Source organism: Scyliorhinus torazame, chromosome 29 (genome assembly GCF_047496885.1).
Source record: "Scyliorhinus torazame isolate Kashiwa2021f chromosome 29, sScyTor2.1, whole genome shotgun sequence".
Lineage (NCBI taxonomy): Eukaryota > Metazoa > Chordata > Chondrichthyes > Carcharhiniformes > Scyliorhinidae > Scyliorhinus > Scyliorhinus torazame.
This window is the reverse complement of record NC_092735.1, coordinates 34,675,625-34,690,545: the sequence shown is the minus strand read 5'-3', so window position 1 is coordinate 34,690,545 and position 14,921 is coordinate 34,675,625. Positions and strand designations below refer to the sequence as shown.

Sequence of the window (14,921 nt, the reverse complement as noted above, 5' to 3'; positions counted from 1 at the left end):
AATTCCTCTTTTTCCACTTAAGGGGCAATTTAGCGTGGCCAATCCATCTATGCCCACACCTTTGGGTTGTGGGGGTGAGGCCTATGCAGACACGGGGAGAATATGCAAACTCCACGCGGACATGCTGGCTAATGTTAAATGTTTCGCAATGCTCTTTCAGATGTTTTATGAATAAAGTATATTTTTGCAAAAGAAATCTAGCCTGTCCGTGGTGCCTTCCATATGGATCGTCTCATCCAAATCTACGTCATATTTTTTTCAAAGAACTATTTTCTCCCCTATTGAAAAAAAAATAATGGATTCACCTTCAACAAGAGCTTGCGTGAGAAAATATTTTTATCGGCCTTTGGATTCTTTTCCTTTTTAACATTTTTTTTTTTAAAAAAAAGAGTACCCAATTCATTTTTCCAATTAAGGGGCAATTTATCGTGGCCAATCCACCTACCCTGCACATCTTTGGGTTGTGGGGGCAAAATCCACACAAACACGGGAAGAATGTGCAAACTCCACACGGACAGTGACCCGGGGCCGGGATCGAACCTGGGACCTCGGCGCTGTGAGGCTGCAGTGCTAACCACTGCACCACCGTGCTGCCATCTTTGGATTCCTTTCCTGATCTTCTCCATTTAGGGTTCTTATAATCATCTTAAATTTGCGTCCACTTGTTAAGGTCTTGCTACACTGTGGAAGCAACATATTGGGGGGGGGGGGGGGGCAGGAACGGCGAGAGGGGCGGAGAGAATCCTGCGGGGGTCTCAAAAAGGCTTTTATGCCAGCTGGAGTTTACAGAATTATAGAATCATAGAATCCGTACAGTGCAGACGGAAGCCATTCAGCCCATCGGGTCTACGCCGACCCTCTGAATGAACACCCCACCCCCAGGCCCACTCCCCCGCCCTATCACCGTAACCCAATCTAACCTTTGGGCACTAAGGGGCAATTTTAGCGCAGCCAATCCGCCTAACCTGCACATCTTTGGACTTGTGGAGGAAACCGGAGCGCCCGGAGGAAACCCCACGCAGACACGGGGAGGACGTGCAGACTCCGCACAGACAGTGACCCGAGGCCGGAATTGAGGTAGTGCCAGGGAACCATACCTGGGAAGTGCTAGGGGGCAGTGCCCAGGCTGTTCCAGAGGACATTACCAAGGGGCAGTGCCATGGGACAGATCTTGGGAAGTCCAGGGGACCGCGCCATGGGGCCATTCCTTGTGGGGCAGTGTTGCCTAGGCGGGGGGGGGGGGGGGGGGGTTCTATTTTTATTCTCTTCCATTGGGTGGCGTGTCTTTTTAAAACGGAACTTGCTGGCAGGCTGGGCTCGATCAGAGTCTGCTGCGCCAACGTTACATCGGGGGGCCCACCCCTTTCCATTTTCATAGTTCATCAGATTAAAAAATACAGTGAGAAGATCCGCCCGCAAGCTACCCTCCGCTGTTCCAGCCCGACATGACACTTTGCCAGAAAAGCCGTGAATTACGTTGGTGCCCAAAAATCTATCTATATCTGTCTTGAATAGACTCAGTGACTGAGAGTCGCAGCTCCCTCCAGTGGTGATATGCATCATTGTAAATACACAAGGGGTTAATGTGCATACACTACAACTGAGTAAACACTAGAGGGAGCACCAGAGACATCATGGCATGCAGGCATACAGCTAATGAACACATAAGATAGGAAGCGACCAATGGGCAGTCAAGACACCCAGAGGCGACACTACCACAAGGGGGCTACCCATATAAAAGGACAGGGCCCACGTGCTCTTTCTCCTTTCCACAGGCAACACTTAGAGAGTAGGACAGGGGCAGATCAGAAGCATCACACCCACCACGTGGCTTAGAGCAGACTGGTTAGTTAGACTGAGTTACTATAGCAAGATTAGCAGGAGAGTCGAACTCAAGTAGGAGAATTGTTAACTGTTCAATAAACGTGTTAAAGCTATCTCCGAGTCTGAACCTTCCTTTGTCAGAGTATACATCAAGGAAGCAGCTTAAGTTTCATGAAGAAGCAGAACACAACACCTCCGGGGAGGGGGGGTGGCTGCAGTTTCCAAAGATCCACAACTTTCTAAGTGAAGAATTTCCCCCTCACCTCAGCCCTAAATGGTTGTCCTCTTACCCTGAGGTCATGACCCCTTGTTCTAGACTTCCAACCAGGGGGGAAAATAGTCTCTCAGCATCTATCCTGACAAGCCCTCCCTAAGCACCACATATGTCTCAATGGGATCATCTTTGAAGGAATCAAAGCTCCATGAGCTGTGACTCCCCATTCTCCTCCTCCTCCAGCTCGACCCGTCTTCCACCCTTTCCCCAGGTTTACTGCAAGGAGTTAGACCATCCTCTGTTGGGTCAAGGGTGATATTAATGGGTCTCGCCCCTGCCCCCCACATCCCACGCGCCTCCCCCAAACAAACACCGTGATTAGTTACACAGGCAAGAGTTGACCAAGGTCACATTGGGACATTCTGCTTGACATTTGTTGCCCATGTGCTTTGAAACCTGGCGCTGTGCTTCATTTTCAAAGTCAAAACGCTTTGGAATTTTGTTCCCGAACTGTCCTTTTGAACCACGTGCTTTGATTGAGGAAGGTGGGGAATGGAAGATCGCAACAACTCATACACATCTTGGCTCGGTGCAGAGAAACCTCCGACGTGCTTCAGCTCGGCCCACTTCTGCCATTTTCCACTCCCCACCCGGTTCCTTTTTTTATTTTTTGATCGTCCTATGTGAGATTTTTCATCCCCCGTGACCGATGAGAAGTGGACTGAGGCCGCCCGTCACCTCATTTCGCGGAGAGCTCTCGCCCGACAGGACGCGGGAGTCAGGCATTTTAACCAGTGCCCGCGTCCCCCATCATCTCCTTCCTCCGCCATTTTTAAAAACGCAAGGTGGAAGGTCAAGGCCTCTGGCGGACGTTGCCCAGAGTGGCAGCAAAGATATTGGGAAGTAATGGCTGCAATAGATAATATTTTTTGAAAAAAGGAAAGAGTGAGGGTAGTGAGCATTTTCACAATTTTAAAAGGCCTGGGGAAGGATCGGCACTGGGAGCAGAACTAGGCCATAAAGCCCTTGCGAACATCATCCACCATTCATCAAAGATCACGGTTGGATTTTTTAGCTGAACTCTGTTAGGCCCACATATCTTGATCCCTTTAATGTCCAAATGAGTTCGAGCCGACGAAGGGGCTGATGATTCATGGTTTAAACACAATAGGAAAGTAGAAGAGGAACAGCAGATTTTCAGCCAAGGCGATCCAGGGGAAGAAAGTTCAGAGAAGCAATGACCGTGACTCTATCATTTCTTGTGACTCCTGATCTGATAAACAATCTAAGGACTGAAAACGTACAGATGATTTTGTGTGCCCTCCAGGGGTATCGATGGTCTTGGAGACTTTCCTTTCACGTAGGGCGCTCACCTGCAGATTTGGGCCATTGTTGGTTTGGTTTTGGATTCTCTCCTGTGCCTCAAGTTCTCTGGCGCTGCAAAGCGGGGTTTTGGACCTTACCGTGTTGCCAAACTTGGAATAATCAACCGAGTACCTTCCCTCCTCCTCGGTCACAATGGGCACAAACCTGTGGCCCCAAAAGATCTCATCTGGCAAATAAGATGTCCTTGCCTGGGTGGTGATGCCGGTGGTCTCTACCACGCCTTCAAGGATGACCACCACCTCGAGGTCTTCCTGTTGCAGCCCAGCGGCTGACAGGTTGTAGAGCGGGCTCTTTTTACTGATGGTGTGGCTAATGATGAGGGGAGAAACCAGGAAGATCGCATTGACCCCGACTGGGTTCTCCACCTGGATGTCAATCTGCGAGATGGGGACTACCTCCCCTTCCTGGGTGGTGGTCTTCTTGACCAGTTGCATTTGGATGGTGGCGCTAATTATCATGCTTTTTCTCAGGTCCCCTACCCGGAACATGAAGCACAATTTCCCGTTCCTCTGAGCAATGACGGCATGCTTGCTGAAAATGATGGTCTCCGCCCTCCGGTTCGCCTGGGCGGTCTTCATGAAGATGCAGCCCAGCATGACCGCATTGACGATGAGGCCCGAGATGTTCTGGATGATCAGGACAGTGATGGCTAAGGGGCACTCCTCGGTCACCATTCTGCTCCCAAACCCGATCGTCACCTGGACCTCAATGGAGAAGAGGAAAGCAGATGTGAAAGAGGTGATGCTGGTGATGCAGGGAACGACACTGTCCTGCCGGGAGTCCAGGTCACCGTGAGCAAAGGCTATGAGCCACCAAAGTATCGCAAAGAGCATCCAGCTGCACAGGAATGACATGGTGAAGATCACAAGCATGTAAGGCCACTTGAGGTCCACCAAGGTGGTGAAGACATCTTGAAGGAAGCGTCCTTGCTCTCGAATGTTCTTGTGGGCCACGTTGCAGCCTCCATTTTTGGTTACAAAGCGAGCTTTCCTAGTCTTGGCGTGGTAGCGAGGATGTGAGAGGTCGTTCTCCACCAGCCTGGTCACCAAGTACTCCTCTGGAATGATCCCCTTCCTTGCCAACATTGTTCTTGCGCCTGGAGCCGACTGCCTGTGGGGCCAGAATGAAAATGGACAACATGAATGTGGTTAATCTCTTTGCTGCCCGACTGTGCATCAAGACCTGTTATTGGGCCGTCAGCTTGGGGTGTTGCTATGGGCAACGTCTCACCCAAATGAACCAAGACAATGGGCAGTGTCAAGCTGATCAGCTGTGTGCTCCATCACAACAAGTTCGATTCCGGCCAGCTGGTCATCAGGGAGAGCGACCCAGGTCACCTCGGACCCCTCAGGGTAAAGCAAAGCTGCACCACCGTCCAGGGTGGGGGGTCGACTCATTCAGAACACAGGGTGGGACCCGAGACACATCTCACCTGTACCACTCGGCAATACTCGGCTATGGGGACTCACTGACCCAAACATCAACGCAAACAATACAGCGTCTCTCTGATATGGGAGGTAACGTTTCAGCAGAGGAAGGGAGAGAAAGAAACTTTCATTTATAGAGTGCCTATCACAACCTCGGGATGCTCCCAAAGTGCTTCAGTGCCAATTAATTTCATTTTCGGGACGTGGGCGTCGCAGGCTGGGCCAGCATTTATTGCCCATCGCTAATTGCCCTCGAGAAGGCGGGGGGGGAGTTACCTCCTTGAACCACTGCAGTTCCTGGGGTGTAGGTACACCCACAGTGCTGTTAGGGAGGGGGGTTTCCAGGATTTTAAGGGCGATGGGGCCGAGTTAGCCACTCTTGTTTCCGGTATCCTGTTTCTGTACGTAGAGGTTGGATATAACTGAGCGTCTCATTCGACCCATTTAATAACCTTTTATTGTCACACGTATGAATTACTGTGAAAAGTCCCTAGACGCCACATTCTGGCGCATGTTCGGGTAAGCTGGTACGGGAATTGAACCCGCGCTGCTGGCCTTGTTCTGCATCACAAACCAGCTGTGTAGCCCACTGAGCTAAACCATTTCAGAGTGGTTTAGCACGGGGCTAAATCGCTGGCTTTTAAAGCAGACCAAGGCAGTCCAGCAGCACAGTTCAATTCCCGTACCAGCCTCCCCGAACAGGCGCCGGAATGTGGCGACTAGGGGCTTTTCACAGTAACTTCATTTGAAGCCTACTTGTGACAATAAGCGATTTTCATTTCATTTTTCAGAGGGCATTTAAGAGTCGACCACATTGCTGTGGGTCTGGAGTCACATGTTGGCTAGACTGGGTAAGGACGGCAGACTTCCTTCCTGTTAGTGAGGCTGATGGTCTTCTCCGACAATCGACAATGGTTTCGCGGTCATCGTTAGACTTTCAATCCCGGCTGTTTTATTGAATTCATCATTCCGCCGTGTGGGATTTGAACCCCAGGTCGCCAGGACCTTATCCCGGCTCTCTGGATTACTAGTCCAGTGGTAATACCACTACCCCACCGCCTCCCACCCACCCCCACCACCCTGATGTAATGCATCAAACACGGAAGCCAATTAGTGCACAGGAAGATCCCACAAGCAGAGACGAGGTAAACGATCAGTTAATCGTGCTATTGGCTGATGACCTAGATGTCAGTGAGCTGGGCACAATTTCAGAATTCGCAGGTGACCCAAGACCTGGAAGGGTTGTGCACTGTGAGGCGGCTGGTGATTAAACCTCATGAGGACTTGGTCAGATGGTGGAATGGGCAGGCATGCGGCCGATTCAATCTATCGGCAAGAAGTGTATAGTGTCCCGCTTTACGGGCAGCACGGTAGCGCAGTGGCTAGCACTGCTGACTCAGGCCGCCGAGGACCCGGGTTTGATCCTGGCCCCGAGTCACTGTCTGTGCGGAGTCAGCACGTTCTCCCCGTGTCTGCGTGGGTTTCCTCCGGGTGCTCCGGTTTCCTCCCACAAGTCCCGAAAGTTGTGCTTGTTAGGTGAATTGGACATTCTGAATTCTCGCCCTCCATGTACCCGAACAGGCACCGGAATGTGGCGACGAGGGGATTTTCACAGTAACTTCCTTGCAGTGTTAATGTAAGCCTACTTGTGACACTATTAAAGATTAATATTATTAAATTGCCATTTCATTGGGGAAAAAAAAAAAAAAAAAATCGGGTACTTTAAATTTTTTTTTTTTTTTAAAAAGTGTCCCACTTTGGTTGGAAGAACAGGGAGAGGCAATATAAAATAAAGGGTAAAATTCGAAACTGGGTGCAGAAAAAAAATCATGAGACAGATTCCGGGGATGAGAAACCCCCAATACCTGGTTAGGTTGGAGAAGCTGGGACTGCTCACCGCGGAGAAGAGACGATTAATAGACGATTTGACTGCGTTCTTCAAAATGATCGGTGTCGAAGGACAGCACGGTGGCGCAGTGGTTAGCACTGCTGCCTCACAGCGATGAGGTCCCGGGTTCAATCCCGGCTCTGGGTCACTGTCCGTGTGGAGTTTGCACATTCTCCCCGTGTCTGCGTGGGTCTCGCCCCCACATCCCAAAGATGTGCAGGGGAGGTGGATTGGCCGCGCTAAATTGCCCCTTAATTGGGAAAAATGAACTGACTACTCTAAATATATATATTTTTTTTAAATCATCGGGGTCTGGGAGGGTGCTGGACAGAGCAGATAAAGAGACACTGTCCCCATTGGTGGACGGATCGGGAACTAGAGGACACAGGTTTGTGGCGATGGGGTGAAGGAGCGATGGCGACACGGGGAGTAGGGTTTTCAGGCAGCGAGTAGTTAGGATCCAGACTGCGCAGCCTGAGTGCGGAGGAGCGGGCGGGGGGGGGGGGGTATCCAGAGGGATAAGAGCTTCGACAAAGGGTCATCTGGACTCGAAACGTCAGCTCTTTTCTCTCCCTACAGATGCTGCCAGACCTGCTGTGATCTTCCAGCATTTTCTTTCTGGAGACCTCGAGGGGATTGTAGGAAATGCTTTTTCACCCAGAGGGGGGGGGGGGCGGGAGTCTGGAACTTGCTGCCTGAGAGGGTGGTCGAGGCAGGAACCCTCACAACATTTAAGAAAAATTTAGATGAGCACTTGAAACGCCGGTAGCGTACCAGGCTACGGACCGAGTGCTGGAGAATGGAATAGATGGGCAGGACAAACATGGGCTGAAGGGACTCTTTCTGTCCTGTGAAACACTCGAACTCCCCCCACCATGCACATCTCCCGAATTATGGTCATTGGACCTTTTACATCCACTTGTGAGGGCAGATGGTTTCAGGTCTCAAAAGATGGCGCCTCTGGCAATGCAGCACACCCTCAGTACTTGGGCTGAGTCAATATATTGGGTTCTAGTCTCTGAAGTGGGACCTGACGCCATAAGCTTCTGATTCAGAGGCAGGGGCGAGCTATTACCAGTGGTGCCATGAGAGTCAGGGGCACAAATACGCATGGTAACAGTTTGAGCTTTCAGCCAGGTTTTTGGACAAATACTATTCTAATGCTCTGCATTGCGCGTCTGAAAATAATGCTAATTGAGCAACCTGGAGCAGTGTCAAACATGCCAGGAGGGCGATTTGAGCAATCCCTTCATTCCGGTCAATCCTTCAATGTAGATTTTGACATGTGCCTGACACACTCCAGGTGTGAGAGCCACATCTGGAATTTGATATTTTGTCCAAAGAAAACTGAACGACAGTGAACGAACGGCAGTCGTCCAAACAACAGTAAAGGAAGTGAGTGAGAAGGAAAGTTAGGTTTAACGGCATGGAGTTTAGCACTGCTGCCTCACAGCTCCAGGGTCCCAGGTTCGATTCCACCTTCGGGTCACTGTCTGTGCGGAGTTTGCACTTTCTCCCCGCATCTGCGTGGGTTTCCTCCGGGTGCTCCGGTTTCCTCCCACAGTCCGAAGATGTGCAGGTTAGGTGGGATTATGGGGATAGGGTGGGGGAGTGGGCCTAGATAGGGTGCTCTTTCAGAGGGCCGGTGCAGACCGATGGGCTGAATGGCTTCCTTCTGCACTGTAGGGATTCTACGTCGAACCGCTGAAGTACGGTCGCCTGAGGCACACTTGACATAAGGAGGGACACAACATCCACTCATGGTCGCAAAGAGGCAACGCTAAATTATACATACCTCCATCTGGCAGGGGAACAATAATGCTTTGTGTGTCACATGCCATAATGTCTCTGTTCTTTGAAACAAAAGATGACTCCTTTGATCCCTTGTGACCAGAGCCACGGGACTTGTGATTAATGCATGAGAAAGAGAGAGAGAGATGAATTTATATTTTCACATTGCTGTTCATGATCTCATGCCCTCCAATGAAGTGCTTTATTTTTACATGTGGTTGTTTTTGGTAACAAAGGAAATACCAAGATTCCAAAGACCAATTAAATTGATTTTTTTAAAAAAGAAGCTTACCTAATGGTGTTTATTTTTATTCGTCATGAGACATGGGTGTTGCTGAAAAGGCCGGCATTTATTGCTCATCCCTAATGGCCCCTCCAGAATCATGGAATTTAGAATCATGGAATTTACAGGGCAGAAGGAGGCCATTCGGCCCATCGAGTCTGCACCGGTTTCTTGGAAAGAGCACCCTACCCAAGGTCAACACCTCCACCCTATCCCCATAACCCAGTAACCCCACCCAACACTAAGGGCAATTTTGGACACTAAGGGCAATTTATCACTGCCAATCCACCTAACCTGCACATCTTTGGACTGTGGGAGGAAACCGGAGCACCCGGAGGAAACCCACGCAGACACGGGGAGAACGTGCAGACTCCGCACAGACAGTCACCCGAGGCCGGAATCGGTGGTGGTGGTGAGCTGCCTTCTTGAGCCGCTGAGGTGTACGAGACATATTCAAGAGCTGGACGTGGCCCTTGCGGCGAAAGGGATCAAGGGGTATGGAGAGAAAGCGGGAGTGGGATACTAAATTTGCATGATCAGCCATGATCATATAGAATGGTGGTGCAGGCTCGAGGGGCCGAATGTCCTACTCCTGCACCTATTTTCTATGTTTCTATGTAGGTACACCCGCAGTGCTGTTAGGGAGGGAGTTCCAGGATTTTGACCCAGCGACAGTGAAGGAACGGCCGATATATTTCCAAGTCAGGGTGGTGAGTGACTGAGAGTGGAACCTCCAGGCGGTGGTGTCCTCCACGTGTCGGTTGCCCTTGTGGAGGTGGTAGAGGCCGTGGGTTTGGAAGGCGCTGTCTGAGGAGCCTTGGTGAGTTCCTGCAGTGCATGGTGTAGATGGTACACACGGCTGCCACTGTGCGTCGGTGGTGGAGGGAGTGAATGTTTAAGGTGGTGGATGGGGGCTACTTTGTTTTGGATGGAGTTGAGATTCCTGAACTTTTTGGATGGTCATAGAATTTGCAGTGCAGAAGGAGGCCATTTGGCCCATGGAGTCTGTGCCAGCCCTTGGAAAGAGCACCCTACTTAAGCCCACGCCTCCACCCTATCCCCATAAGCCCATTGGGTGAATGCTCAGTGTGATGCGGTACGGAGATCGAAGACTCCCCAGTGTGCAGTCAGCTTCTTGCTGTCGCTAGGGGCCGTGGTTTGAGGGCCCTGATATCCCAAGAGGGTAACGTCCCCTCGTAAAGCCACTGCTGATCATCTTCCAGCCACCCCTACCGAGGAAGCACACCTGGCCATCAGGTAATAACAGGATCAGGACACGCAGCGATGCCCTACAGAGTTGAATAGCCTGAACAAACACTGATTGGAGTTCATATCGAAAGATGGACATTTGGGAGAGAGAGACCAGAAAGGGTCAATACCCCATACCTGGACTCCAGGAAGGACTCATTGCTGCAAGGAGAGAAATAGAAGAAGGGAGTATAGATCTTTAAACCGCTGTCGCATTACAGTGCAAAATATTACACTCAGGGCACACACACGGCAATAGTTTGTCCCTCCAAATAGCGAGCTTTAAACCTCGGTATACCACAGCAAGATTAGAGACAAGAAACTTTCTGACGAAGCGACGGAGAGAGCAAATTTGGCATTTGCTGCCTTTGCCTAGAAACTGTGAGCAGGTGAAGGACAAAAGAATGGGCCGATGATTCCTTAGGGTTTAGAAACTATCCGGGATGAGATGATTGGGCAAGGGTGGAAACAGGGGAAAACACCCGAAGTGCTGTCAGCCTTGGCTCAGCTGCTAACAGCGCTCTCCCCTCGAACTCAGCAAGTTGTCAATTCAATACCCACTCCAGGGGCTCGAGCACGAAAACCTTGGCTTCCAGTCCTGCACGGCACTGAAGGAGCGCTGCAGCGTCGGAGGTGTCAGTCTCTCAGAGGAGGCCCCGCATGCCTGATGTAAATAAGAACCCGTGGCATCAATTTGAAGGATGTGGGGAGGAGTGAGTGAGTCCTCTCTGGTGTCCTGCTCAGTATTTATCGCACATTACGCAGCAGTCAATGCTCCTGCCTCACGGCACCGAGTATCCGGGTTCGATCCCGGCCCCGGGTCACTGTCCGTGCGGAGTTTGCACATTCTCCCCACGTCTGCCTGGGTTTCACTCCCCTCAACCCCGGGCCTGTTCCTGTGCTGTACTATTCTTTGTTCATCCAAAAAGATGTGCAGGTTAGTTGGACTGGCCACGCTAAATTAATGATCTTTATTAGTGCCACAAGTAGGCTGACATTAACACTGCAATGAAGTTACTGTGAAAATCCCCTTAATTGGAAAAAAGAATTGGATCCTCTAAAAAATGTTTTAAAGTATTTATTGTTCATTTAACATCAAAATGATTTGGTCTTCTAACATTGCTGTTTGTGTGAACTGGCTGCCATACTCCCTGCATTACAACAGTGTCTCCACCTCGAACGTACCTCATTGACCATGAAGCACTTTGGGATGTCGGGAGAGGCGCTATATAAATGCAAGCCTTTCTTTCTTGCACGGAATCAAAGTTGGGTGACGTTTGAAAGTTAAAGCATGCGTTTTAATGCAGGGTGACATCCAATTCTGCGTTGGTATGAGCCACATACTTTATTCAGTCAGCGCTCCATCCACTCAATCTCACCTCAGTAAACAGGGGACGCGCTGAGTCCAAAACCGGCAGGATTGCAATTCCTTGCCACCTATTTCTGTGAACGGAAAAGGTCCGGGGAGCAGAACATTTACTGACCTTGGGTGCCAGAGGAGTCGGATTAAACAACGGAATCCTCCCTGTATCTTTGTTGTCCGTCTGCTCTGTTTAATTTGCTCAGTCGGAGTCTGGGAGTGTCGGATTCAGCATCCCTCTCATTCAAAGCCTCCTCCGTTGGCCTCACCTGATGGAGGAGGTTATTGTTCTACCGGCTTACGAAAGGTACGAGGAGCATAGGGCTGGAGAGAAGTGTCACAAAATAAATCAGCTGATCCATCAATTCCCATGGAAACAAGTAATGGGATACGACCCTTAAAGCGATGGCTTAAGGACAGGCGGAGGGTTTTATTTTTGCCTAATGTCCACGGATTCTTCTTAAAGGGGAAGCACCTCACCAAAATTTTAGGTGAAGGGTTTCCTTATGGTTTGTCGTCGCACACGATTTGCTTTGGAATTAATAATTAGGGGCTGTGAGGAGCTTCAGAATCGCCTGGGGAGTCACTTCTTCACAGCATTGCAGGAATGCTGGGCATCACTGTGTAATATGTGTCCAGCGACTCATTCGAGGAGGAGGAGGTGATGGAGAGTGTCACAACTTGGGTTTCTGTCTCCTATGTTTTAAAAAATCAAAGGACAATGCAGACATGAGTCAACCAGGTGGGTTTTTACGACAACCAATTTCACGGTCATCGTCAGACTTTTAATTCCAGATTTTTGTGGAATTCAGATCCCACCTTCCGACGTGGTGGGATTCGAACCGGGGTTCCCAGAGCATTGCGTTGGGTCTTGTCATGATATGCAGGCACACACATAATGATATACAGACAGGCATAGACAAGCAGCTAATGGACACGGAGAACAGGACATGACCAATAAGCAGGCAGGACACTCAGGGGTGGGATCTGACTATAAAAGGCACGAGGCACTCACACTCCACCTCTTTCCACTGATGAACATCTGGAGAGTCAGTCAAGGGTGTTGTTACAATCTCATACCTCCACCACGTGGCTAAGAGCTAGTTTGGTTCAGTCAAACAGAGTAACCACACAAAGGTTAGCAGAGAGTCGAACTCACAGAGAACTGTGCTAACTGTGCTATTAGTTCAATAAACCTGATTGAACTAACTTCAAGGTCTGGAGTATCTTTTTGATCTAAGCTGCATCCAGTTGCAGCCAGTGTTATACCAGTGTGCCTAACACGACAGGTCTCTGAGTTACCAATCCAGGGACATTACCACAGCACCACCGTCTCCCCTACCTGCTACCACCCGCCTTTCAGACAGCGCATTCCAGGTTATAACAACTGGCTGTGTTAAAAAAAAATTCTCCTCACATCCCCTCTGATTTACTAGCCTTAAAGCCTGATGGCAAGTTCTGGATAAGCTCAGAAGGGCTGGAAGCCACTGTGGAGAGAGAAAAACAGGTTTCGCTTTTCAAGTGCGGGTTAGGTGGATTGGCCGTGCTAAATTGCCCCTTAGTGTCCAAAAGATTGGGTGGGTTGTGGGGATAGGGCGAGGGGGTGGGCCGAGGTGGGCTGATCTTTCGTGGGGCCGGTGCAGACCCGATGGGCCGAATGGCCTCCTTCTAGCGATTCTAGGATTGAGTCCGACAAGACTCTTGGAAGAGTCACGCGGAACCGAAACGTCAACTCCGTTTCTCCCTCCACACACGCTGCCGGGCCTGCTGGGAGTTTCCAGCACTTTCTGTTTTCATTTCAGATTTCCAGCATCTGCATTACTTTGCCTTTGTTTTACCTCGAAACCACCTTTCTCCCTCTACTCTCTGATGGTCACATGTTTGCTCTTGGTGGCGGAGGAGGGCCGTGACGGGACCATGAACAACTGTGGCTGATTGTGATCCAGGTTCGGTCCCGGCTCTGGGTCACTGTCCGTGTGGAGTTTGCACACTCTCCCCGTGTTTGTGTGGGCTTTGCCCCCACAACCCAAAGATGTGCAGGCTAGGTGGATTGGCCACGCTAAATTGAATTGGGTACTCTAAATTTAAAAAGAATAAGAACTGTATGTATAATTCAGGGTGTTGCCAATAAAATCACCAACATTAGGGAGATTCTACCAGACTAATAACATTCTTGTGCGATTAGCAAGAAAGGCTTAAGATTTATACAATCTGGGGGCAGCACGGTGGCGCAGTGCTTAGCCCTGCTGCCTCACGGCGCCGAAGTCCCAGTTCAATCCCGGCTCTGGGTCACTGTCCGTGTGGAGTTTGCACATTCTCCCCGTGTCCGCGTGGGTTTCACCTCCACAACCCAAAAGATGTGCAGGGTAGGTGGACTGGCCACGCTAAATTGCCCCTTAATTGGAAAGAAAATTGAATTGGGTACTCTAAATTTATTTTAAAAAGATTTATACGATCTGAAGAGAAACCAGAGTGTACTGTACGATTAGCAGGAAGACTGTGCAGTTCGGTCCTTGACGAACACTTGGGGAATGTGGAGACGTGATGGACAACCCAGCGGCGAGTGAGTGGACCAGGCGAGCGGTCCTCCTTCATCTCAGTGGGCCGCAAGATTGAAACCGGGGCTTGTTCATCAACCATGAATTTTGAATAAGATTAAATACATTTAATACACGCTGACCATTCCATAATGGGATATAGAAAATGCTTAAATCATTTATATATTAATAGAACTGTTATCGATTTCAAATGGCGAAGACATATTGACACTTTGGACGCACGGCTCTCACAGTCAATGTTGTGAGCAATCAGCAAGCTCCTCACTTAAAAAAAAAAATTTAGAGTACCCAATTATTTTTTTCCCAATTATGGGACAATTTAACATGGCCAATCCAGCTAACCTGCACATCTTTGGTGTGTGGGGGTGAGATCCGCGCAGACATAGGGAGAATGTGCAAACTCCACACAGACAGTGACCCAGGGCCAGGTATTCGAACCTGGGACCTCAGTGCCGCAGTCCCAGTGCTAACCACTGCGCCACATGCCGCCCTCCCCATTGCAAGTTATTTTTTAAGTTTGTGCTGGCGTGCACGCTCCTCACTTCACTCGCCCTCAGTTTACGGGCGAATCATTTTCAGCCATACCGGTAGGGAAAAAAACCCGACATGGACGGAAATCAGCGGAATGCGGCGACCCTGCGCGCGGTCAACGGAATGTCTCAATGTCCCCACTCAGGTGGGCCGCAATTGGGCCGTCGACGGCCGCCACTGGAGTCTCTTCCTTCACCCTGCTCCCTCTAACTTCCACAGCTGATTCATTCCAGACACAGCCTACGTTAACTCTTTAACAAGTTTAGCGATTGACTGTGAAGCAATTTCCACATCGCGCCAACGTTGAAGACTCCTGCCATGTAAGTCCTGGGTTCAGGTGCAGCCCAAGAACGGACGGTTTTAAAGTGACAATTCCTCCCCCCAGGCAGCTTCCCGGTCCCCGGTGCTGGG

The 14,921-nt window shown here is 50.0% G+C and overlaps 1 protein-coding gene across 1 annotated transcript; it reads right to left on the bottom strand.

The window, feature by feature from the left end:
• Nucleotides 1-2,403: 2,403 nt before the first annotated feature.
• Nucleotides 2,404-12,151, bottom strand: LOC140404045 (ATP-sensitive inward rectifier potassium channel 11-like). The gene is made up of 2 exons (XM_072492399.1): nt 11,546-12,151; nt 2,404-4,534 (listed from the first exon to the last, which is right to left on the bottom strand). Exon 2 carries the CDS (start codon nt 4,507-4,509, stop codon nt 3,265-3,267), a length of 1,245 nt encoding a protein of 414 aa, XP_072348500.1. The 5' UTR covers nt 4,510-4,534; nt 11,546-12,151; the 3' UTR covers nt 2,404-3,264.
• Between the last annotated feature and the right edge of the window lie 2,770 nt (nt 12,152-14,921).